This window comes from Phaethon aethereus (assembly GCF_964289735.1).
Source record: "Phaethon aethereus genome assembly, chromosome: 6".
In the NCBI taxonomy this organism is placed as follows: Eukaryota; Metazoa; Chordata; class Aves; order Phaethontiformes; family Phaethontidae; genus Phaethon; species Phaethon aethereus.
This window is the reverse complement of record NC_138580.1, coordinates 10885974-10911166: the sequence shown is the minus strand read 5'-3', so window position 1 is coordinate 10911166 and position 25193 is coordinate 10885974. Positions and strand designations below refer to the sequence as shown.

Below are 25193 nucleotides of genomic sequence, written 5' to 3'. Positions count from 1 at the left end.
ACTGTGAGCAATGTTTGGAGAATATTACTCACTGTAGTTATTTGAGGCTAAACAAGGAATTCTTAAGATCCTCTGTCTGTGTAGAAATCATCCAAGTTACAGAAGTAATGTTGGCTGGTAGAAGGGCTTATGCGCCCTGAAGTTGATAATTTTTTCCCCCACTTATATTAGCGGGTGTGAACTCAGAAAAGCATTTGGTACCTGTTCTGTGATCTAGCAAGTGACTTTTTAAGGTGCAAGGCAATGAAGGACTGGGCCCAAAATGTACAGCTGCTGTATTTTCCTGTTGTCGTCAAGACTTGCTGATCCCTTTGCAAGACTGTTTGTAGTTCTTTTTATTGCTAGTGAAACCAATGGGTTTAGAGCTGCTGTTTTGTCTGCGTAAATGGGCGTGTTCAGGTGACAATGATTTCTGAAAGCTTCACCCTATTATTTGATGTAAGGCCAGCTGGAAGGCCTTGGTTTTCTCCATATAATTTTGTGAAGCAGCAGGTCTTTCCAATAATTATCTTCGCTCTATTTCCATCAAATCCTGCTTGAGACTTTGGTTTAGTAAAACAGAGAACGTGCAGCAGCAGCAGCAGCTGTCATCTCAGAGCCAGCAGTGCAGACCAGGCGTGTGATGTTAGGGACATCTCTCTGAAATGCTTTTATACTGCTGGAAAAGGTGCTTTATTTCTGTAGCTGATAAACGTGCACCAGGCACAGCTTACAGGACCAGAAGTGCTGTCTGAGTTTGAGAAAACAGGGATACTTGGACTTGCTGTCATGTTTGGATGCTTTTAGTAGAATCTGCAGATGCTACATAAGATGGATATTGCTGGTTTTACCTCTCTGTAGAGCTCATTGAGGAGACCAAAACCAGAGACAATTCATATTTCTAAACCTCACTGCCTTGACTGATCCAGACACTCAAGAGGCAGAATATCTTTGCTGTCATAAACCCCAGAAAATCTGTGCTACTTCATGTTAAAAAAAAAAAAAAAAAAAAAAAAAATTGGAATTTCTGAGAGCAGCTGGGGAAGAAACTGAGAAGTACTGGTGTGGGCAGCTGACAGCCAGAACCTCAAGTGACTGATTTGACAGAGTCCAACAGTTTCGCATGTATATTAGTGCTGCTAGCTCAGCTTTCATGGTCATTTTTAAGGCAATAATTGTCCTAGCAAATCAGCAATATAATTTAACTACTACTGTCTCAACTAGTTTCATGGTCATCCATTTTCTAAAGTCACCAAATTTTATTATTTACCCACAATACAATTATACCAAAACATACATATATTTAAGAAAAAGAAACACCTTTATAGAAATGTTGATAGTGCTTTGAAATCCTCTGTCACCGCTGGGGCTCTGTTAGACATTGCTGGAGGTCTCGCCGCTTGAATATTCCCCTGTTGCACTGGGCAGAACAAACTTCACGTATCTCCCCTTCTCCCAGCCCCTCCTGATTCGCAGAAGTCTTTGCTGGATGCAGGGCAAACTGAAGATGATTTTTGCTAGGATCACAGTACATGGGACGAGCAAGGTGAGGGTGTAGGTTGGAGGCAGGTAGAATTTGTACTGGTTCTCATCGAAGGCCCTGGACCAGCCGTACGTGAGTGTGTGCAGAGTGCTGATTACCAAGGCAATAAATCCAAGGGTGGACTAAAAGGAAGAGAAACACAGGCCAGTTAGCAGAGGACCTCGTGCCTGCCTATTTTCCTATATTTTTTTTACTCTATTCTGGAAGCGTACGTAGCACAGAGAAAGCAATGAGTGTTCCTGCGTTTCCTGGACAGAATAAAACGTGACTGGAAACCTTTCCTGGGTAGCGTGCCAGACCGCATTTTTCTTTTTCTAATCAGAGGTTAAGCGTGATATTAGAAACTCAGCAGGAGTTTCCTAGATGATGCTGCCAACTTGGCTGAGGGGTGGGCTCCTGCCTCCGTGCGGAGCAGCAGCCCCCAGCCCCTGCTGAGCGCGTACCCGCAGGCAGCTCACAAACGCTCGTCCCGAGCCGCCGCTGCCAGCTCCGCCGCCTGCCCGTCCGTGGCTGGCCAGAGGCCACCGACCGGTGGGGTGAAGCACCAGCATCGCGGCTCAGGAGCAGCGGTTGGCACCATCAGAAGTCGGTGAAGCTGCGGCCTCGCGCAGAGCAAAGACGCCTTCGGGTAACTGCTGTCGTCTACAGGAAAATGAGATTGTGGAGACAGAAGTGCTCTGGCCTGAGGTGAGCAGCAGCCCTGAAGGGTTTCCTGCTCTCTCCTAGAGATCTGTGTTGGTTCGTGAGCCAGACTATCTGGCTTTAGGATGGACTAAGGCACCTCGTGCCTAAGGAACCTCGTGACCAACAGGAGGGCATTCCTTTACATTCCTTACCTAACCTTGGTCAAAAACCGTTGACCAAGTCTGGGACTAAGCATGGATTTCGGTCCACTCTGAACCTTGTGACTCAAGGGGAGGGTCTCTCCTGCTTTCTCTCCTCAACATACATACACATTAGCTCGATTCGATACATGAGTAAATCATTCCAATTTAATTGTAATTTGGTTTCTCTCTATACCTTTTCCATGCTGAATATGTAATAGAGTGAACCTCATCATCGAGTTCTGTTAAGTCATGCTCTTCACAAATTTATATTAAAATCATTTGCTTTCTGATATCTTTGGCAGTGCTTCTTTAAGCAGCCTAAATTATCCATTTGCGACACCAAGCACCCACAGAGACGATATCTGCCTCAATATTTCCACCTCCTTCTGAGGGTTGCTCTCAAGAGGGGTTTTAAACTGGTCCCCTCACCTAACTTGGTGAAGGAAGCCTTTACAAATGAAAATACCTCGCTTGGTACAGCTAGTCAGAGATCAGCAAGAAATACGCTCTCCTGAAGGTATGTCGAGGAAAGAGGACACAGCAGGGAAATAAGGGACCAGGGCAAGACAGGAGGAAAGGCTCCTAATTTTCTCTTGAAAAAAATAATCTCAGCTAGAAAACTACTCAATTCAAAGCATCCCTTCCTACTTTTGATTGCTGGGCAACTATTGAAAAACCCAGACAACTTTTGAAAATGGACCATGTTGTTGCCAACAAACTCGATCCAGATTCCTCTAGCCTTCAGACCTAATCATTCAGGCAGCTGAGAGGACTGGGCAGGGAAGGAGAGCTCTGAAATGTGCTACCAGATTTAGGTACCCATCGGGCAGTCATGGGGGTGTCACCCAGTCCTGCCAAGATTTCACCTGTCCGACACCCAGCCAGGTTAGGGGACCGTTGCAGCTGAGCATTACTCAAGGCTGTGCCAGGAGCCGGGAGCAGACGTGTGAACTGATCTTTAACCCTGCGTCCATCCCCGCACCCGTCCTTTCTTCTAGGGCCAGCCATCCTTCTTTCCAAAAGCCACATCCAATTCGTAAGCCAAAGTGGTAACGAGCAGCAAACCCAAACGGGGTCAAGATTGGCTTCACTTGGAAAATTAAGGAGGAATTTGCTGGAATATGCCATGAACACAGCTGAACCTAACAGCAGGACCGGACCCATAGCTCATCCATCATTTATCGACTCTGAGCTTCTCTCCAACAGGAAAAAAAATCCCATGGGTGGCGAAAGGTTGGAAGTACCAGCTTGAGGCTCGTCTGGCAGAGCAGAGATGTAAAGCAGGGTGGGGGAAAGGGGACAGGGTGAAGTCCAAGGGCAGCAGATGCTTTCTGCCCTGGGTGGAAGGTGCTTTCGGAGTCGGGCCAAGCAGGGCTGTGTGCACGGCAGAGATGTCGGAGCTGGAGATTAGTTTGTTTCTCTCTATGGCTCCTCTTTCAACTGCTGCTAGTACTGGGGGAGAGCAGGAGTGGAAACCCGTAGGAGAAAAGGCGACAAACCATCACAGACGCTCAGCCACCCGCCTTTGCGTGCGGACGGCGGGGCACATCAAACAGAAAAGCTAACTGGCAAAAAAATGCGTGGCTGGAAACGGCGGCGGCGGCTCCTCGGACCGCAGCGATGGGCTGATCCGCTTGTACCACAAAGAAGGGGCTGTCTGGTGAGAGCCGGGCGCTGGGCAGAGCGGGGCGCCCGCGTGGCCCGGTGCTGATGCTGGCTGAGGGGTCTGGGGTCAGCAGGGCCCCGTGGCTGCACCTGCCAGACAAGCTGGCAGCGGGGAAGAGGTTGATCTGTAAGTGCATGAAAAACAAAAGTTTTGCTGACTGCAGCTTAGCAATCAGCAATATAGATATACAGCTCAATATATACTCCATATAGAACAAGGCAGAGCCTGCCGAGCACCCCACTGGGGCTGATTTGCCAATGTCCTTACCCCTGATAGCCCGCTGAGTTTTGAAGCTCTGCTCTCGTTAATCCTCTCAACGCAGTTTCTGGCTATGAAGCTTTTTTGGGTTTTGGTTTGTTTGTTTGTTTTAAACAGTAGGGTTTTTTTCCCCACTGTCACATCACGGGGAATATGGGGCCACCACCCATGTAAGGCGTTAAAGCTCTCTGCAAGACGGTTATATGAAGATAGTATCTTCCTAATGCAGGCTTTGCATATATCTTCCGTTCTGTACTAACTCTTCCATCTCCCTCATCTCCTTGGTGTCTGTGAGGCTCCCTGTAACGCATCAGTGAAGGTGGTTCAGTTGCGTGCGGCTCATTTAGAAATGTCTGGGCAACATCCAAAGCAAACAGCCCCTTCCTGACCCAAAGATGTTTCTGACTTCAGCTGCCGCCAGTCCCATGCAGTCATTAGCTCCATGAAAGTGGCTCTGGCTTGCGCTTCATTGACAGGAGGGTTAGAAAAGGTCTGATGACAGATTCTTTGACTCTTGTGATACACGAGCTAAGAAAGAAACCAGGTCAATTCAACCTTCAGATTCCAGGAGGACTTCTCAGGGTGGGAAGGTAAAGGCAATCATACACATTTTTACTTCTCAGCCAGTTAGAGTTGATTTGTAAATCACTGGGGAACATTAAAAATGTCTCCTATAAGTTGAATTACATAAGAATCATTCCTGTTATCCAGTGGCTAGATCCCGTACATTTCCTGTTAATCAAAACCAGACATATAGGGGAACTGTGTATCCTATTTAATTATATTTAATTGAAATTTGTATATGTGCAGGAACTATTATTAAATGGGTTTTTTTCCTAAAACCTTAGCAACAATCCAAACGGCATTTTCAGCCTGTCAGGCAATAGATGTGTATTTTAAGAGCGTGGCAGTATCCCATAACACTAATGCAGGTGCACTAGAAAATGCTGGAAAATGTCAGACTTGGGAAGCGCCGGCTAAGGGACTAAAGTAGCTCCTGGATTTGTAACAAGCCCCAGCCCTCTCTCAGATATGGCTTTTGGTACAGTGTCTCTCAAACACACCAGCCAGTTCAGCTGAGATGGCAACGACTGCCGCATTTTCTGGGAGACGTCCGGCTGGGGCAGCGGCGCTCCCCATTTTCCCTCTCTTTCACGTTTCCCGGGTACGGGAAGCCACGATACCGCTGATGCACTGTAAAAGGGTCAAGTGCTAGACATCCCAAATAGTTGAGAAAGCAGCCTTGTGCTTCACACATACATCGTGCTGCTGTGCATTAATTTAGGGAGGATCACGTTGTGCTATGTGAATGTTAACCTCTGGACCCCGGGAGAGGTAGCTGTATCTGCTTTTAATTTCCTCAAGAAAGGCATCAGCGACTTACTGAAGAGTAATTTAAATGAGTCCTCATTAAAAAGGATAAAAATGGATGCTAACATGCTAAGAGATCTGTAACCTGCTCTTTTCACATGACATTTCCACAGTAGGGCACAATACCAGCCCTGCCTCTCCTGCGTGCGATCAGCTGCGTCGCACCGTCGTGCTTTATCCCACCCGGACAGAAATAGGTGCAAGTATCTTTCCATGAACTAAGCCAGCCAGTTCCCATATGGGGCAGCCAAGAGCTATTTTGGAGTCATGTATTCATCTGGTCCCGGCGCTGACATACCCTTAGAAAGGCACGGGAAGGGGTCCCGAAGGGCGGGTGCGACAGTCCTGTTATGTGCACTGGTAGCGGAGGGTGGCACTACCTGCCGTGACAACGTATATATCGCATGCCACATGGCCAGCACCCTCCAGGAGGGCTGCCCTGGGGAGCCAAAGGGAAATGCGGGGGGTTTCAAAGCCTCCTTCTAGGCTGCAAGGGAATATTGCCCTTCATTTGGGATTCCTAGTATGAGATGCCTAAGCCGGGATCGATTTATCCAATGTCCCAGTGGTTGCAGCCCTCCCCTGAGACGTGGTGGTGTGAATTAATATGCTCCCGTTGTCTGATCCAAAAAAGAGGTTTAAAGCCAGGTCTCCCTTCTCCCTGGGGGACGATCTCTTGGGATCAAGCTCTCCTGGTGAGGCTTGTAAATAATTACTCGCTAGCCCACAGCAAGAGAGGAGAAAAGACAAACCGACTTGCTCGTTTGGTGATTGGGGCAGGGGGAAGCAGGCTTCAAACTCCCGCTCTAATGAATACTGAATTATTTATATGCCATTGAAGAGTTTCAACAGGAGAGCCTGGATGACAGATATTCACCTCCACATCCTCGAACCCCGTCCTCCCCTTTTGAAGGGTTAGGTGTGCACCGGCGTGATGCACGGGAAGGCTCCGCAAGGGGGGACGGGGTGCCACGGGGGGTCACGCGTGTCGGGGTGCCAGGTGGGTCACTGCAGCGGGACTTGAAGCCCGGTGCATGCTGCTGCAGCGGTGGAAGGAACACAAGTAACAAGGGGTTTTAGCGTTATGGGATATGACAGTGACATGGTGAGTGGAATTTGACCTCAAAATGAGCTCTAAAGAACGGGGAATACTTGAAGGTTCATTCCCTGCTATCCTCGTTAGTTAGCCCAAAGCCTGGCTCCAAGCAGGTCCCTGAGAGTGCTGCAGCCCCTGAGTTTGGGGTTTGTGAATGTCCCAGGTGGTGGACTCAGGTCACTATGGGAATTTGGCCCTTGGGATCTTGGACATCGCTGCAAGTGGGAAGAAGGCTCCTAAACCACTGAATGACTTTGGAGAAAGAAAAATTTCACTGCTAATTCACTTTTTAGAATTAGACATGGACTCTTCATTGAAGTCCCACACAGCTGCCTGGGCTTCTTAAGCTCTGGCATTTTTGTAGACCAATCTAGGGCTTTTTGAACCTGTCTATTCAATATTTGGGTGCATGCAAGCTCTGCCAAACCTGACCTTCCCCTCAACTCTCCTCCCAGGTGCTTTCCTAACTGTGAACTTTTCAGGAGCTCACTCTCCCTGAAATATAAGGGCAGATCTGTGTCCCCCAGCCAGCCCTCTCCATGGCGGGTTGGTTATCTGCCTGCCCTCCCCAGCCTGGGGCAAACTCCCCGCAGCATCTCTGACACGTCGTGCATGACTGAGACGCGACCGGCCCCAAGGACCATCTTGCCCGTGGAAGGGAACAACCCTGAGCTCTCAAAATGACCACAAGGCTTTCTGCCTTGCTACCATGTGTGACTTCAGGCGGTTTTTAGCTGTGAACGGCAGCGCTGCTCCCGGGCACGGAGGGGGAAAGGAAAACTGCAGGGGGTGGCACGCGGGCAAAGCCCGGGCTGTTTTTTTCTCAGGATCTCTAAACATGCTAAATGCAGGCTGAGAAAGAACTTCAGCCAACACATAAAAGACTCCCTGCTGCAAAGCCTGCTGCTAATCCTCACGTGGATGCCCGTGACACATTACTTTCTCCCTGTCCCCTGCGACAGCAGCACCCTTGGTGGGCCGGGCGAGCCCCGCGTGAGAGCAGCGCGGCCCCCCCGGGACACGCCACATCCCGCTGCCCCGCCCCCGCATGGGGGGTCCACGGCTCCGGGGTGCGGGGGGGGTGCGGAGTGGCAGGGTTTGTCCCTGACACCGGTGTGCAGCTTGTGGTGGTCGTGCCGGAGCAGGGATGTGCTGGGACGGCAGGTCAACCTCTGCCCTCTGTGGTCTGCGTGAGGGCCTGGATCCAACTGCAAAATCACTCTCTGGCATCACAAATGTCAACTTTACCTGAATGAAACTGAATTCCCTCCAGTTGAGAGAGTTTGCGATGGATGGAAGTGAAGTGATGGCAAGTAACGACAGCAAGCCCAGGGCAATTATTCCAACAGAGATATAAATCTCCATCCTCCAGACTTCCTCCTCTACCCAGACATTCATCTTCTTCTCCACAGCCTGGCACGACAACGAAGGTTTGTTAAAACGGAGCGCTTAGGAATAGAGGAACTGAATTTTATCTGTATTCGTTTTGGTTTTAGAAGCAAGTTTCTTGGATGAACACTGGGTCCTATTCACACCTCCAGAGCTATTTGGCCCTGTGTTTTGGGAGGTGTGAAAATGCTCTTTTATCCCACTGCTGTTTGGCCAAGCTAGACCAGATTTGAAGCCTGCTGGGAAGAACTGCTGAATGCTCTCAGCCCCCACAGCCTGTAACCACAGCAGCAAGCCCCAAAGTTGCATTTGGAAAGACAATTAGAATGAGAAGTCAGTTTAAAGCCATGAAAACAAATACAGATGCTTGAATATGCAGTAGTCTCCTAATAACCTTCATTTTAAGTGCATTTAGGGGGGAAATTGTTCATGCTAATGGAAGGGAAGATGGGTTTTATGCTGCATGGCAAAGAGCAACATTTAGAACCGTCCTCTTTATCCCATTAAATGGGTTTAATTTACTAAACAAAGATGTTGCTAGAAAACAGGAGGTAGAGGGGAAATGAACACAGGATGCTCGCTTGAGATTAATGAGTGACTGGCAATGGAGAAGGACCTGCTCGAGGCTGGAGCCGAGAGGCTGGGGATGCCGTTTGGCGGATGCTTTGCAGAGGCACTGCTGCCGACAGCAGCCGTCCTGCTCCCCGCCGCCCCACGGCCCCTTCCCTCCCCTCTGTTGGGACAAGCATTTGGAAGCACTGGGGAGATATCTCAGTGCAGAAAGCAGACTGGTTACGGGGCAATTCCTTAATCTGGCTCCCCACCCAGCTGTGGAAAGCTTGTGCCAGCCCAGGAGGGAGCGGGGGGGAGCAGCGAGAAGCCGGGTGCAGGAGAAAGGCAGGATCACATTTTCCCAGGCATTGCCGAGTTACAGAGCTGGCTGAATTGCCTGAAGGTAGCAATCTCACGCTGGATAAACACTGCTGAGAGTCTCAAGAAGGCAATACAGTCCTTTTCTATTTCCTCGTTCTCTTAGACTATGACCAGTTCTTCACCGTCACTCTGTTAAACTCCTGGATGCACACTGTGATGAGGACACACCTCCTACGAAACAACCCCCTCCCCGCGTTATGACTTGATCACTCCAGCACGCACCTACTGTGAACGTCAGCGTGAGCAAACGAGGATCTCCCAAAACCTAGGGAGAAAAGCTGAGGGGAACTCTGCTCCCCTCCACCGCTGGATTTCTCCTCTCCTGGCATTTTTCCTGCCTCGGCCCTAGTCTCAGACACGCCATGTGCCGGGCAAGGCTGGCTTCCGCTTGCCTGTGCTTCTGGGGAGCAACGGCACGGGGGAGTTGGATCCTAGCCCCGGCTGGAAATGCACGGGCAGCACCCCGCTAAGATGGCCGGTCCTCGGCGTGGCTGAGCGCGTGCCTGGTACGCGGTGGGCAGCTGCCTCGTGGAAGAAGTGCTTGTATGGGTACAGCTTGTTCCCACCGTCCCACACATGCTTTGGAAAGTGAATGCAAAAGTCAAGATATCAAGCCCACTACCCAACATCTGGATATGTGTACACGATTACTACAGGTGCCGACCCGAGGAGTACCCACAGTACCTGCTTGACGGCCGTCTCGATTAGCTGATAGCGGTGGGAGCGGCGCATGGGCAGACAGAGGCTGTACACGGCATGCAAAGCCGCACAGAAGAAGCTGAGGAGGCCAATCTGCTTCCGGTGCTGGAGCCACTGGTCGAGCCAATCTGGAAAACGCCTGTATTTGGTGCCGTAGTAGAGCTGCGAGCAAGCTGCCAGCACCCCGGGCAGGTAGACGAGAGACAGCATGACGTAGGCCACGCAAGGCAGCGTTGTGTTGACCACCTCGATGGGGATCTTGTACAACTTGTTCTTCTGCTCCCTGATGTAAGGGTGGATGACCTGCCGGATCACGTTGTAAGTGAAGAAGCAAAGAAAGAGCCCCAGAGCCAAAAATATGGGGATTTTCCAGGCTGGCAAGAGGCGCAGGGGAATGTTCTCAATCTCACAGGCTGACGACATGCAGCCCATGTCCACAGGGGTGAATCCCATGACTTGAGCAATTTCTGCTACGGTACGCTTGGCTTCTTGGTTATCTGAGCAAATCAGAACCTGCAACGAACAGAAACATACACATAGGGCAGAGATCAGGCTGCTTGGAACTAGTGTGCGGGGAGAGATGCTGTGCTAACAGGAGCCTGCGTTATCCACTGAGCATCACGCTTCCCGGCAGGCGCACTGACGGGGATGTACCACGACAGGTTTCCTTTCACGTGTGCACCACCAGTTTGTTTCACTGGCTGTGTTTAGATAAACAGACAATTAAAAAACACTCTTCACTTAGAGGCTCCAAAGGCTCCAAAGTGTGAAGTAGTGAGGGTACTGCATTTCTGAGCAAAGAAACACAGAAGCTATAGGGTGGTCTCTGGATGCCATGGCCACCACTGAGGCCGTTTGCTGATGCTGCCAGACCTCAGCTGCTGAAGCAGTTGGGATCTGGCCCCTGTCAAAAGGAAACAATACCTGCTTATTTCCATCCCTGGCACCTGACTGCAGCGTCCATGCAGAAACCACGTTAAACCCCTTGACCACGGTGCAAGCTGGGAACAGGGAAGCCAAGTACTCGGCGTTGGATTTTTTGTGGTGGTTGATCTCGGTGTTGTTACTAACGTCCACCAGGATCTTGCCCACCAGCACATCAGCCAGGTCACAGAGGGTGGAGTAATGTTCCCTGAAAACCGCCACGAAAATTACATCTGTCTTCTTCACTGCCTCAGCTTGGAAGGTGACTTCTGCTGCAGAAGGGAAGAGGCCAGCTTTGCGCTTCGGGTTGCGGCTGCCGACCACCACCTTGAACCCAGAGCACACCAGGCGGATGGCCAACGACCGCGCGAAGTCCCCGCTTCCCAGCACTCCGACGGTGCGGCCGGCCGCAGGCGTGACGCTGGGGTCACCCTCCACGCTCCGATGGCCCAGGAGGGGTTTGGCCATGTCTCCTCCAGACATCCTGGCAGGAAAAACAAGGGGAAATGCAAGTTCATTGTGAAGCTCCCACGGATGCCCAGACCACATGTGAGATCATCGGGAAAAATGCCACTTAGGCCACTTGAACAGAAGTGCACGTGGTTTTGGTCACAGTAGCCCAGGACCCGACTGCCAAACCCACCAGCAGGTGTGCAGTAATGTACAAGCACCATTGGAGGGGGACAAAACACCACGCTGGGTTGGAAGGTGAAGGGTTTTGGGAAGGTTGCCTGGGTTTGTGTGATCCAACACCTGCTGGATACACTCATCCATCCATTGGTGTTCTTCATGCTGGCATCTCACACTGCAAAGCCAGGGTCACTAACAGTGACCACGACCAGCAACTCTCAGACCCCCGTGGAGCTACCAGGCATCTTTTTAAAAGCCCAGGGCCAAGGGTCCATGGGGATCCCTGAGCCAACTTTTGGAAAAGCCGGGGGAGTCCTTCTGATGTGCAGGAGCAGAATCAAGGCAGGGAGTTTAAGCTGAAATGGAAGTGTCCTAAAAGTGGCAAACAAAGAGAGTTGCAGCCTTTGCCTGTTCCAGTATTTGGGTCTGGCAAGCGCTGTTTGCTTCAGCTCTTCAATGAGTAATGAGAACTTACTTGTGACATTTAAAAAAAAACATTAAAACATGATGGGATTTGCTCATGAAAGATCTTGATGAGCTGTACAAACATTAATGAATTTTGCCCTGTAACAGATTAGATATTGAGGCCACGGAGAGGTTTTAAGCAGATCAATAAATTCACAGGCAACACACCAGCCAGACCTGGAGGTCACACAAAACTCAGGCAGGGAACTACCAGGCTGCTCACGGGCTGTGCCACCAGCAGCTCAAGTCCGCCTCATGACTTAAGGAATGGCAAATTTGCCCTTAAGGCATGGCAGATTCCTTTATTATAATCTCTATAATATAATTATAATCTCTACCAGCGTGCCCAATACAAAAGCCAGATGTCCTGGTGTGTAAATTCCCTGGGCCATCTCCTGAGCCCTTTAAAAGTCTAATTAAGGAATGAAAAACTTTTAAACTTTTTTTTTTATGAAGACCATAATTAACAAACCCATGATATATTGGGGACCAAGACAACTTAGTTTTGGCAAGACTGTAGTCTTGCCTTATAGCTAGTCAAGTTCTTTCAAAGTGAAGGTGCCCACTCTGATGGTGTGACCTGGTCCCTGGTGCAGGCTGTGTTTTCCATAGGCTTTTGGAGTTGCCTTTCAGCCAAGGCTTTTCTGGGATTGGAGCAGTTGTATTAAAAGGGGAAGAGGCACTTCTGCATCAATAGTTACCAACGGGAAACAACGGGTAAGAAGAAATAAATCATTTTCATAATGGGAATAGGTTATCAAGGGATTTCCCTGAGGATCTGCGTTGTTCAACATGCTCATAAGTGATCTGGGAAAGGGAGCGAATACTGACAAGAGGGAGCTTGTGGGTGATGACTGTTTAGGACAGTCGGTCTTTATTGTGAAGAATCTGCAGGAGGATCTCCTCATTCAAAGTGCCTAAGTAGCAAGCGATGACCTCTCCCCTTTAGTAACACCTTTCTCCCATTCCCCACATATCACATCACAGACTTTCTTTCACGCGCTGGGTATGTAAGAGAGTCCTGTTAAACTCAGAATTACTCATACTGCACTCTGAAGACTTCTGCTTCTGTTCCAGACCTGCAGAAGAGTTTGTGTGCCACAGGGTTGATTTGGTGATGCTGGCTGTGTCAGCTGGGTTAACCCAGGCTGCTGCCTGTGTACACGCCCCTGCCTTAGGTATATTCCACGTGTATCAGAGTCACTAGGATGTTTCATCCAGCAATTAGTGGGAAACTTATACAAAACAACACAGAAAATGGTGTTGCTTATTCTATACCACTATAAACCCATAGATTGAACAGCATGCTGCAGTTCTGCTCACTCTATTGCAATAAAAAGGGAATAAACCTAGAGGAGGGCTGTAGGGAAAGAGTGAGAGGGTTGACAAGGGCTGTCAGCTTGGAAAAGGAACACATGGGTGAGGAGGGAGAAGGAACCAGCTGGGGTTCTTGAGGTGAAGAGCAACCTCACAAGTGGAGCTCAGGTCAATGGGAATGCTGGAGAGCAACGTGGCAACACCAGTCCTCTTTGTCCACAACCAGCCGTGCTGCAAAACTCCTAGTGTGAAGTCAAGCAGCTCTATCTGAAAAGATGTTGAGTTTTTTCCTGGCCCTTTCTTACCAGACACTTTATCAAAAGCTCACTGCTTTACTTTTTAGAAGCCTCCTTGCTCCACCTAAATTTATTCACGTCCAGAACTATTTATTCCATGGCCAATGCTATTGTTCAGCCTAACCAGCTTTCTTTCCGACAGCCCCCCCGCTCCTTTTCCACCACCTGTACGCACAACATGTTATCCCGAAATAGAGACGCATCTCTGGCTCTCAGCCAAGTGGAGAGAAATCAACATTCAGGGTGACAAAGCAGTCGTTACCTGCACGCTCATTTTGTAATCAATCTACAGCACCTCAAAAGCTCTCGCCGTGCTCCCACAGGGAAGCGAATTTTGCTGCAAGCAAATTTTCTTGTAGTGCGTTTTCTCTGTCCTGTAACTGCCACTGAACATGCAGAGAGATGTTGGCAATGTTCGGAGATAAACAGCTTCGCTGTCTCCAGTTATTTTGATTAAAAAGGATGACAGAATTAAATGGCCTTTGAAGTCAGCAGGGTAGTCAAAAAGTAAGAAGCCTCAAAATGTTTTCTGTAGATTTTGGTGTGATTATTTCCGTCGTGCTCTGCCTGTCGGGGCTCTGGAGCAGGACCCATCCCCGCTGCACAGCCCTTGCTGGGAGGGCAGCTCGGTCCCCACCACCGGCTGCTGTCTGCCACCACGGGTGACACTGCCATCAAAGCCACGCACCGAAATCCTCCCAAGGAAGGAGGAGAAAATCCCTCTTTCACCACAAACACGTTTTGCCGAGACAAACGCCGCTGTGGTCTCTGCCTAGCAGATGCCTGGAAATGGAGCGTCTGATTAGGCAACAGTTTTCTTCACTTCTGTATCTCTGCGGAGCACGCAGACCCCTCGCTCCCGCCGCCACCCCTGACTTACCGTGTCCACGCTGCTTCTTCTGCACCCATGAACAATGTGTTACCTGCTTAAAAGTCTCCCTCCCAAAGCTACTTCTTCATGGCAAGATAGATGTACAAGGTCAACCCACCCAAAGTCAGTGCAAAGCGCCGTGGCCGGGATGCTGCGGAGTCACCCGGAGGCAGAGGCGGCCAAGAGTGAACACCACAGTGCTCAGACACATCTTGAGCATGCTGCAGCCTTAGATAAACCTCATTTATTGATCTTCCCTATCAAGGAAACCCCACCCCTGCTGAGTTACAGCATGTGCAATTCAAGGAGATGGGTTTCTTACCGAGGAAGCTGCAAGATAATTTAAAGCACAGCCCAGTGGAAATAAACTAGCTTCAATCCTAACCGGGAAGCAGTTCCCTAATTAAAATATCTAATACAATGTAAAGCTGCCCTTCAGCTAGACTAGTAATGACACCCTTATATCACTGCATGGGGATGCTGTGTCCAGGCCTGACACGCTTGCCCCTGTGTGCAGTTCACCGACGGCACTGCAGTTACCGCTATGATTTGCAGGACAATAGCAGTGATGGGTAACGAGCAAGATGGGGAGCCCCGCTCTGCCAGGCACCCTACCAAAACTGGACAGAAGGCCACTCCTGCCCCAAAGAATGGGATCAGACAGACAAAAGCTGGGTGAAACGAAGCAGTCAAATCTCTGTTGCCCAGGCAGAGGGAGGGAGGGGCTCTCACAGAAGAAAAACATGGATAATTCCATGTATTTTGCACCTGAGGCTTGGCAGAGGCTGTTAGCTTAGGCTCAGTGCCAGGCAAACAAGGTTTTTCTGCCTCTCTGCCCACACTGAGCAGCCTCGCTCGGGTTTTGCAGCCGTTCTGGACGGAGCTGGGCTGCAGGAGCCCGCTCAGGTGTCTCTGGGCTCACAGCAGTCAATCTGCCAAGCAGATTATCCCCCACCGCTAACGAGGAGCCAGCTCAGTTGTTATCCTATTTTGACAGACGTGGGGGACCGAGATACTAACGATAACAGGACTCCAGCAAGTTTGCCTGGGAAGACCCAGATATCCTTGACCATGTCTTTAACAATGAGACCATCTTTTTGGGCCCCTTTCACTTACTCTGCTACGGGAGGATAACCTAGCTGGTTCCCGTAACTCGCAGTCTGGCTGTGTTTGAGTTGCAAACCTTGAAGAAGGGTGGACCTGCGGTGGCAGAGAACCAAGCTCCACTTCAGTTCTGGCCAAAAAAATCAAGACCCATTTCACTGCCTTGGTATTCCGACTTATCAGATAAAAGACAACTTAGTTTTACAATAACTCTAAGAAAAACAGCAAGGTCTTAAACATATCGCTGAGTCAAACTGTGCTGCAGAACACGGCAGCAATCTCATAAGGAGCTCCAAGTAATGGTCCTGTCCAGTGCAACCAAACTGGTTCCTGTTTGCACAAAAGCTCACCTCTGAGCCCAGCCTCACGTACAGACTCCAAGCCAGCAGTACTTCTGCTAAAACAGTCTCTTTTGTGTCTTCCCCCGAGGTCATGCTTTGTTTAGACTGACCACAACTGAGTCTGGAGTAGCTGTGGATTCAACCTGGTGCAGGTCATCACACGGCCTCCTCTGTGCTTCAGCTTCTGTGTTGGGCATTATTGGAGATAAAACACATGATTATTATCTACATCCCCTGATGAGCACATGGGTTGAAAGACCAGCAAGCCACAAGAGGACTCAAATGATGCAGCAGAGACCTTGGACAAGTCATTGCAGAGGAACGTCCTGCTTTCTGTGCCAGGATGCTCCCTTTGGGCTCTGCTGGCTGCGGCTGGCCACCAGCTCCATGGAGCATGGTCCCACAAACACACACACTGGAGGGACAGGGATGATCTCTGCCCCCAGGGACTTTCAATCTGCATGGAGGGACCTTTGAACCATGAAGCTGAAGCCCTACAGCTTCTGTTTGCAGAGCCCTCTGCTCAGTGCCATGCCTGCTGGCATCTCCTGCTGCATTAACCCTCAGGAAGCCCCAGCTGGAGAGGAGCATTCAGCACCTCAAGTCTCCATTCAGGTCTTGCTGTGAGCAGAAATACTCACTTTTTGGCTACAGCTGCTTTGTTTCCAGGAAAAATAAAACATTTAAGTCTTTTTCCCACACCCAGAGTGTCCCTCCAAGGAGCACAGCAAATACCATGTACCTGTTGGGGCTGGAACAGATTTAAATAAGGGCTTATCCAAAGCTGCTTTAACCCCAGCTCTGATGCACATTCCAGGAGACGTTTCAGTCCTGCCCAGACTGACGGGAAACAACCCCTCTGCTCTGCAGGTGAGGGAAGGAGCGGGGGGAAACCAGGCTTGCTGCCTCTTTCCCTCTTTCTCCTTCCAAGGTAGAGTTAACTCCCCAACGGCGCAAACCAGGAACTGGCAAAGGGAATAAATCACCCATTGGTATTACTTCAGCCAGAAAAGCCATGTTGCAAACCTCCCCGGGATGCCAGCCAGGCCATCAGAATGAGGAAACGCCGGGAGCCAGGCTCCCGCGCTGCCGTCCTTCAGCCCCTTCACCCATGGGGCAGGGAGCGCTGATGGGGAATGGGGGGCTGTTCACCCCACGCCTGCACTGCCAGGGCGGGGAGGTGGGACAGGGACCTGCCCTGGTGGAAGCGGTCCTGCCCCGAGCAGGCATTGCTGAGTGCTGAGGCTGTCCCCTGCGATATGGTGGGGACAGACCTGCTGTAGGACCCACGGGGTTGCTGTGCCCCCAGACCTGCTGTGGGACCTATGGGGTTGCCGTGATCCGGACCTGACATGGGCTCCTGGGGTTGCTGCATGTCCCCCTGCCACCATTCTCCACCCCACAGCACTCTGCATTCACAGGTCCTCATCCCTTCCCCTGGCCCAGGGCAGGTGTTTATCTGATTATCCCATTTATCAGGTGTTTATCCGTTAAAACCACTTCCATAAGCTCCTGCAGAGCCCATCTTTCTCCCCTCTCTCCCTCGATCCAATTAACTTCCCTGCTTCCTCTCTTCCCCCCAAAGGACATGGCAAATGATCTGCCCCCTCCTTCTCTGCAGACACATTCTGCATTTTGAGAACGCGTTTCACGTTGTTTTTCCTGCACGAGTGAAACCCAACTCTTTCCTCAGAGCTGTTATTTGCTGGGAGTCCGACAACTCAGTCTCTCTTCCTTGCTCTCATTTTTCTTGGAGGATGCCCAGAACTGCATTTTCCAATCGAGCCCCTAAAAGGCACCGGCTGGAGCAGAGACGCCGCTTCCCCAATGTGCCACTTCTTTTTCCACGCCCCAGCAGGCTGTTTGCTCTTGCACAACTGCGTGACACTGTTGACTCATGGGTCGCAGTGCCCATCACCCCGTCCTCTGGCTCTCCACAGCCACTGCCTGGCCGGTCGCTCACCCGGTGTCCATAAGGTCAGTCGGTCCTACCACACAGGACATAACACCTGCCCTGTTTTTTCAGACCAGCTCTCCAGTTTGTCACAATCTTTAATTCTTAGCTTTTCCTCTAAAACGTTTCCAGTCCTTCCCAGCTTAGTGTCACCTACAAATGAAGGACGTGCCTCCCTACTCCATCACCCGCTAACGAAGACACGGGCTGACAGGCTCTGACCCTTCCCACTCCGTACACCCTCCGGTTGAAACATTGATAAATATTGTGGATGTTGTTTTTGGAAGCCAGTGATGAAGCCAAAGGAATGTCCCTGACCACGGGATGTTCTTCACCGTGACCAAAATTCAAAAGCATCTTTCAAAACAAGGGAAAGCGGAGAAGAAAGGGCTACAAGAATTTGCTGCCGGGGCAAAATAGTCTCCTTTTCCCACACAAGCTCAGACAGTTTTCCTATAGAAAAACATCAGCCTGTGGTCACTTTGCAGGGACAATTTCTCTTCCCAAGGTCAAACAGGCAACATTAATGCTGAGCAGAAAAATCACCTGCCTACGGTATAGAACTGGAAAACAAACTTTTGGCCAGCTCTTTTCATCAAAACTATGTACTTTAAAGCACAGCTAACAACAGGTTCTGCCATAATTTGTCTCCGAAGGCAGGTGTCCCGCCTTTGCAGTTACCAGTTCTCTGCAGCAAAGTCCTGGTCTGAAGAGCTTCCTCTGCTCTTCTGCAAAAAGACCTTGCTGCCTGCGCCTGCTGTGTTGATAGAGTAATGAGAGGCCTGAGAAGTTTTATGAATAAAACTTCATAAAATGGGAATCGGAAAGTCTGCAAAGCCCAGGCATTTCATGGTAAGATGGTGGAGAGCACAGACCTGAAGCAAGACGGGGTTTTGGTAGAGCAGTGCTGATGCTGACATAGCACACAGGACTTTATCTGACTGATGTGACTCTGAATAAGAAGGTTATTTTCCCCGCTCATCATCTCACAGTTCTTAAGTGGCAAAAGGGATGGTTTACAAGAAGTTCAGGTGCTACACTTAAGTCTTATGTGGCTTCTCTTACTTTCTTTCGGGGTCTGAATTCGCTTGCTGCTTTTACCAAGTTAACAACTATCTCACAGTGACTCACCCATTTCTGAGCCCTTCCCCTCCCCAAAGTGCGGGAGAGCAGGAAGCGGCCAAAACCCTGGGTGCTGGAGGCTTCTCAGGTAGATCTAATACTGCCCTGCAGCCAGACACGGTGGGAGGAGGTGCTCCTGCCTGAAACGAGCTGGGGAAAATCTCTTCCGCTCTCCTCCGGGTGGTGTGTGCTGTTCTGCTGGGAGCTCGAGGTCTTTGGAGATGTCGAGACCTGACTTCAGCAGTCACCGCAGGGAGCTGGCAGGGTCCCGCTCTTTAAAACCTCTTTATTTCTTTCCAGGAAAGACGCAGAGGAATTGTGCTGCGTGCACAGGAGAATATTTGGATTGGCTATTCCAACGCTGCAGTGCCTGTTAGAAGGGTCTCCAAGATCAGCACTCCCTCGCCTTTCTGATTTTGCCTCTCCTGGTGACTCAGAGGATGCACAGGACCACATGAGGGGAGAAGATGGCCCGGGAGGCGGGTTGGGGTGGAAGGAAGACACAACCTATGGCATGGGGTCAGCCCGGCTCCTGCTGATCTCTTGCTTTCCTCCCTCGGAGCACAGGCACGGCACAGAGTGCACAGAGGTAGCTCTGAGCCAGCCCTGAAAACGGGGTGCTCTAGCCAGGAAAGGCAACGAAGGTCGTGTAGGGCCTCGTCTGCCTTTCCCAGCAGCTCCTGGGAAGCTACTGGGAGACGTGGGGCAAACGTGACTGGCTGGACAGATGGTCCTGTTCTGGGATCCAGATGGGTGGGAGATGGGTGGGAGAGAGATACTCTCCACTGGAAGTCAACCCACTGCCCTGAGGTGCTGGGGCCCCACAGCACTCCGCCTTCCCCTTCCTACCCCGGCCGCTTGCCGGTGCCCCGCAGAACCGTGCCTTTGGCCCCACACCCCGCAGAGCAGAGCCAGCTCGCTTCACTGTTTCCCCCGCACTGGCAGGGGTGTCACTGGTCAGCCCGGGGAGGCGAATTCATCTGGTCCCTTCTGTGGAGGGACACCAAGCTGCTAACGTCTTGCTCTGTGTGGCTGCTGTTCTGGCCACCTATTTTACACTTCTCTCTATTTTTCTTCACTCCTTCAAGCAGGTGATGAGACCAACAGGAAAGGAGGAAGAAGAGGGAGCGTTACTGACCCGTGAGGAGCTGGAGGAAAAGCAAGAGAAGGCAGCAGGTGGCTTCACCAGGAAAAGACCACAGAAGGACGATGACTGTGGTGGTCACTCTGCTTTGTGAATAAAGCACTTGCTTTGCCTGAGCGCACTATATTCCTGGGGGTGTGCTCAAGGCACGCCATGGACATACCCGCTGTGCTGAGCGGCTGTGGTGGGCAGGAGGGGTATCCGGGAAGGAGAACACCTCGGTATAAAGCAGCAGCAGAAGCTTCCAACTCAGGGGTACCTTCTCCAGGGCGAAGGAAGTCTGGTGCATGTGAGCGCACGTATGCACAACATGCCTTCCCCAAGGACCCCAACGGCTTAGCAAGACCCACGTGTGCTGGAGGAGTACAAATACCACGTATTTCAGCAGCGCTCAGGATGGCCATCCTGCGCCAAGCTACGCTGGCTGCGGCAGAGGGAACCGACGCTGTCTGCCTGGTCAGTTCTGTCCTTCTGCGATCCCTCTTTGATAGTCTTGAATGTGTTTTTTAAAGCCAGCTCTGCTGAGCGCTGCCTTCCGCACCCACCTTTGGCAAGGACACCCTCGCAGTGAGAAGTTAATTTATTCTACGTACCCAAAGCGATGCATGTTGGTTCTATTAGTGCTTGTACATGATCAGTGAATACTTTTGTGGTGGACACGTTACCAACAGACCCTAATTCTTGAAGTCCATGGGGAGCTCTTAGGACATCTTTTCCAAAGACTACCGTGGTATATTCATACGAACTAAATGGAAACGCATACGCAAGTGTTACCACAATCAAAGCTTCAGAAAGACTCACTGAAAACCTAAGAACCTGGAAAAAGGATGGGAGGAAATTCTGTCTCAGTTCCTTAAACCCTGGGCAAAATTTTCAAAATGTTCAAGTGATTTAGGCCCCAAATTACCTAAGGGCTTTTGGAAACGAGACGTAAGCTCCCACGCCACTGACATGCTTTCAAAATGTTTTATCTTTTCAGCTAAGCTGCATTTCACTTAAACCTAGACAAAGATGGGAAGGTGCTTAATCCACTGTAGGGCTGCAGGGAAAACAACCCTATGAAGAAGCAGTAACGTAGAATTTGGAAATAATTAGAATTTTCCTCCATTGTGGGGTTGACAGGAAAGCTGATTCTAATCAGCGATGGTAAACTTATAGATAACAAATTGGTGGGGTTTAATTCTTGGTATGTGACATCTCTTACCACAGCTGCCAGTACCTTTCCCACCTCTCGAGAGAGCTGGCGTGGCTGGCCTACTTCTTCCACCATCGGAAGAAATGTGTTTCCCCTGAATCTAAACCTGCTGCTATTTATGGGTGTCATGTTACAAGGTCACAGTCAAAGCACAGTTCCTAACAATAAAAAGCAAAACAAACCAAAAACAAAAATAAAAAGCAAAACAAAGAAAAAAAATTATTATGCTTTCAAAATCATGTTTTCCTGGGGTTTGGTGTGTTTTTTAAAAAACAAAGACTTGTTGAGTCATCAACATTTTCTTCTTTACAGTTACAGAGGAAATCAAATATGTGCAGTGACTACGGGATCTTGTATTACTGTGCATTTGTTTCATACCAAATGCGATTGCAAAAGAGAAAACTTAAGCTTGATACAATGTTTAAATCTTGTTAGTCCTCCATCTCCTCAGCCCACAGGAGCATTGATGCTGTAGGCAACAGCCTTCCTCTCCTGCGGTCTCTCAATTTGGGTTTCTTGCCACGGGAGGCATTTTTCTGTGCATTGGTTTTATTTAGACATTTTATTTATATACCAAGGAAATGATCTGGGCTCCTCGGTACCCACCCGTCCTCCGCTCAGCTCAGCGGGGTGCAGGCGTTACAAACACGAACGCTCCCCCGAGCTCTCCCTTGTTCAGCAAAGGGGCCATCACGGCCACACGCACCCCCCGGGCAGAGGTTACACCCCAGCCAGGGTCACAGGACAGGGACAGTCCCACCCCAGGCCACAACACCTGCCGGATGGTCCTACCACAAAGTCAACTCTCCAATTCCTTCACAGCTTTCATCCTTTGTTACTCCGGCACGGATCAAATGCTGAAGTCCTTCCCAATAGAGCATCCAACCCTCATTCCCTTTATAAGCCCCCACGTCGGTAGAGGAATGGCCGCTCCCCACGTGCCTCTGAGGGACCGTGGGCTCTGGCCAAGATTTTTCCCAAGATTTTGGTATATCTCGGGGCTGATTACTCCCTCGCTGGAAGAAGCCACTCATTTCCTCAAAGCATGTGGCGAGCCGAGAATGAAAAAGTGAAACCTAAGCGCACACTGCTCTCTGCCTGCTGCACCCACCTGCACCCCGCCACGCGCAGGGGCCCGCACCACGGGTCTCCTCGGAAGAGCAACACCCGCCCCGGTTCAGGCGGGTTTGTGCCCGATGCCAGGGGGTTTCCCGTACTGGCACGGACGTGTCAGACAGCCACGGGAAAGCGCTTCCTGCCGACACCCCTCATCACTGCCCCGCCGAACTCCCGGGGACGAGCATCCCACCGGCCTCTTCCTAGGGACCACCCGGATTTCGGACACACCGGCCCTCTCGGCAATTTCTGGCCGGGAGCTGGCTCCAGCCCCAAACCCGACACTCGCACTGAGGCGGCCACGGCCGAGACCGCCCTGAGTGAGTGGGGGCCGCTCCCGTGGCCGGCCCGGACCCCGCTGCCCGAGCCCAGGGGCGGAGCGGACCGCGGGGCGCCCCCCGCCCCGCCGCGGGGCTCCCGGGGACGGGGGGGGTGCCGGCGGGACGGGCCTCGGCACCGAGCGCTCCATGGCGGGGGAGACACGCGGACCCACGACGGCCACACCGGGCGGGGGCACCCCCGGCGGCGCCTCCAGCCGAGCCGAGCCGAGCCACCCCCGCCCCGCACTGCACGCCCGGCGCGGCCCCGCGTCCGCCGGTTCGAGCCCCGGCGCCGCCGGGCCCCCGGTGGTGGGGCAGCCCCTCCGCGCCGCGCCGTTCCCCGCAAGGGCGAATCCCGCTGGGCCCGTCCCCCCGCGGTGCTCACCTCTGCGCGGCGCCGGGCGGCGGGAGGGCGAGCGGAGCCGGGCGGGAGCGGTGAGCCGGGAGCGGTGATGTCAGGCCGCGGGCCCCGCCCCCCGGCCCATGTGCCCGCCGGCGGCTGCCCGGCACCCGCGCCGTTCGGCCCGGCACGGCCCGGCCCGGCCCGGCTCTGCACAGCCAGGCTCACCGCATGGCCCAGCACAGCCTGGGTCAGCACGGCATGGCTCAGCACGGCATGGCCCAGCACGGCTCTGCACAGCCAGGCTCACTGCCCGGCCTGGCACTGCCCGGCCCAGGGGACCGGTGAGCCCTCCAGCCCGGGCCCCACCGGCAGCTCCGCTCCCCGCCGCGCCCACCCGGGTGGCACTGCTGTGAGCTGAAACGCAGACGGGCGGGAGGGCATCGCTGTCGGGACCGCAGCGGACGTGGTATCCATTACAGGCAGGAGTCGAAGGCAGACCTTAATTCTCTATTTATAAATAAAGTGCATTTCAGGGCCAGACAGCATTTCATTTTAATGGGAGGGTGCGGCTTGGTGCGCCTCTCCCCGTGCTATCAGGGGCTGCGCACTTGCTCTTAAAAGCTGTGCCACGGGGCGTGGAGCAGATAATGGTTCTTACCCCCGCACCGGGTAAGAGTTGTCTTGTTGCAACCACCCACCCCTAATGCAGCCGTGCCGCCCAGCTCCGATAGAGCAGCGGTAGCGCGCTGTTAGGCTGCCGAGAGCTGGCACTAAAAATCATGTCTTCAGGCAAAAAAACATTGGGTCAAACCCACAGGGATTTAAAACAAAAAATAAAAATCCGTCTGGAGCTTTGGTTCAATCTCTCAGCAGAGAGGAGCACAGAGGGGAGGGACCCGAAGGGATCGTCTTGTCCATCCCTGAACTGCCGCGTAGCTGGGGAAGATGCTGGTGCGATCTGTTTCTGAAGCCTGCGTGGAGGGACGTGCAGCCCCTCTGAACCGAGCCTGGCGTGCTTCACCGCCTCTGCAGTTAGGAGGGGTTTCCTAATCCAAACTTTGCTGACTGCCATCCTTGCTGTGCCTGCCTTGCGCACGGATGTGTGTTCCTGGGACGAAACAAGCTCTAACTTCTGTCCTCTCTCCCAGGCAGGCCGAGGTTTTAACCATCTCAGCCCCTCCGCGCTGCTGTCCTCCGCAGGTGTCCCCCCTCTTCTGCCTCTGTGCTGCCTGCGAATGGGGCCAGCTGCCAGCTGGGGCCGTCCCACCGCTGCTCACATCCACTCTCAAATCCGTGGGGTGAGAAATACAGAAACCTGCTGATATGGGGAGGCTGCAGCAAAGGCTGGGATTGCTGGGGAAAGCTCATGTTGGTGGCTCCTGGCACCGGGACCTTGGATAAGAGAAAGTTTCAGAGGCTAGGGATGTTCAAGCTGCAAACTTGGAGATGCTGCACGTTCCCTGGGTGTTGGGGAATACTGGAGAGGGGACAAAACCTACTGGTGTGGTTAGGAGGATCGTTGGCATATCTGTGCTTCATCATGCCTCTGTGAAGTTCATCTGTGACTGATTGCAGCCGAGGGACCCAAATTACTCCTTATCCCCTTCTTCCCTGTTGTGGTCTCTGCCTCCTCATGCATATCTTAATGATACTTAATTTATATGCCACGATCAGCCCTTTGTGGAGACTGAAGGAAAGAAATCGTTGAACCCTCCTGCACCTTCTGTATCTTCTTGTTGTTGTTGCCGCCATTCATTTTACATGATTCCTCTGATCTTTCAGGTCTCTATAAAGCCATGGGTGCACTGTGTGGGTCTCCCTCTGTACCTTTCCCTTGCATGGGATAAGGCTGCTGTTACAGGTTTACCATCATTTTCTTGGGTAATAACCAGCCCTCTGGGGTCCTTGATCCCAAAGCACAGAAATCTGTGGGGTTTGTTGTTTTTTTTTTTGAGATTTCACTTCCTTTTCATAGAATAGCAAACTTTTGGGGTTTTTTCCCTCCTGCATTTTCACCAAAATATCCTCCACTTTTCCACCTTTCTATCCCAAAGAAGCGCCTCAAAATGAACACCCATTTTACGCCTATCTTCCTCTTCTCAAATCCGTGGCCAGCCCTGTCCAGGCCACCCCTTTGCTGGATGGGCTGAGTCCTGCAGCTCCATTTTTCCTGCAGCCGTCTCGGAAAGCCTCCCCAGCTCCCAGTCTTTGACTGGCTTTATTGGTTGCTCAAGAAATGCCCTTGGGAACTGTCTTTCTGATGAGGTGACCTGATGTGGGCTTGCAAAGT

At 51.6% G+C, this 25193-nt stretch overlaps 1 protein-coding gene across 1 annotated transcript; it reads right to left on the bottom strand.

Annotated features, from left to right (window-relative positions):
- Positions 1 to 482: 482 nt before the first annotated feature.
- Positions 483 to 23690, bottom strand: STEAP3 (STEAP3 metalloreductase). Its single transcript, XM_082001480.1, is given in 6 exon segments — positions 483 to 1644; positions 7989 to 8153; positions 9747 to 10274; positions 10686 to 11169; positions 23562 to 23612; positions 23614 to 23690. Coding segments are annotated over 6 exon segments (1590 nt in total). The 5' UTR covers positions 23685 to 23690; the 3' UTR covers positions 483 to 1353.
- Between the last annotated feature and the right edge of the window lie 1503 nt (positions 23691 to 25193).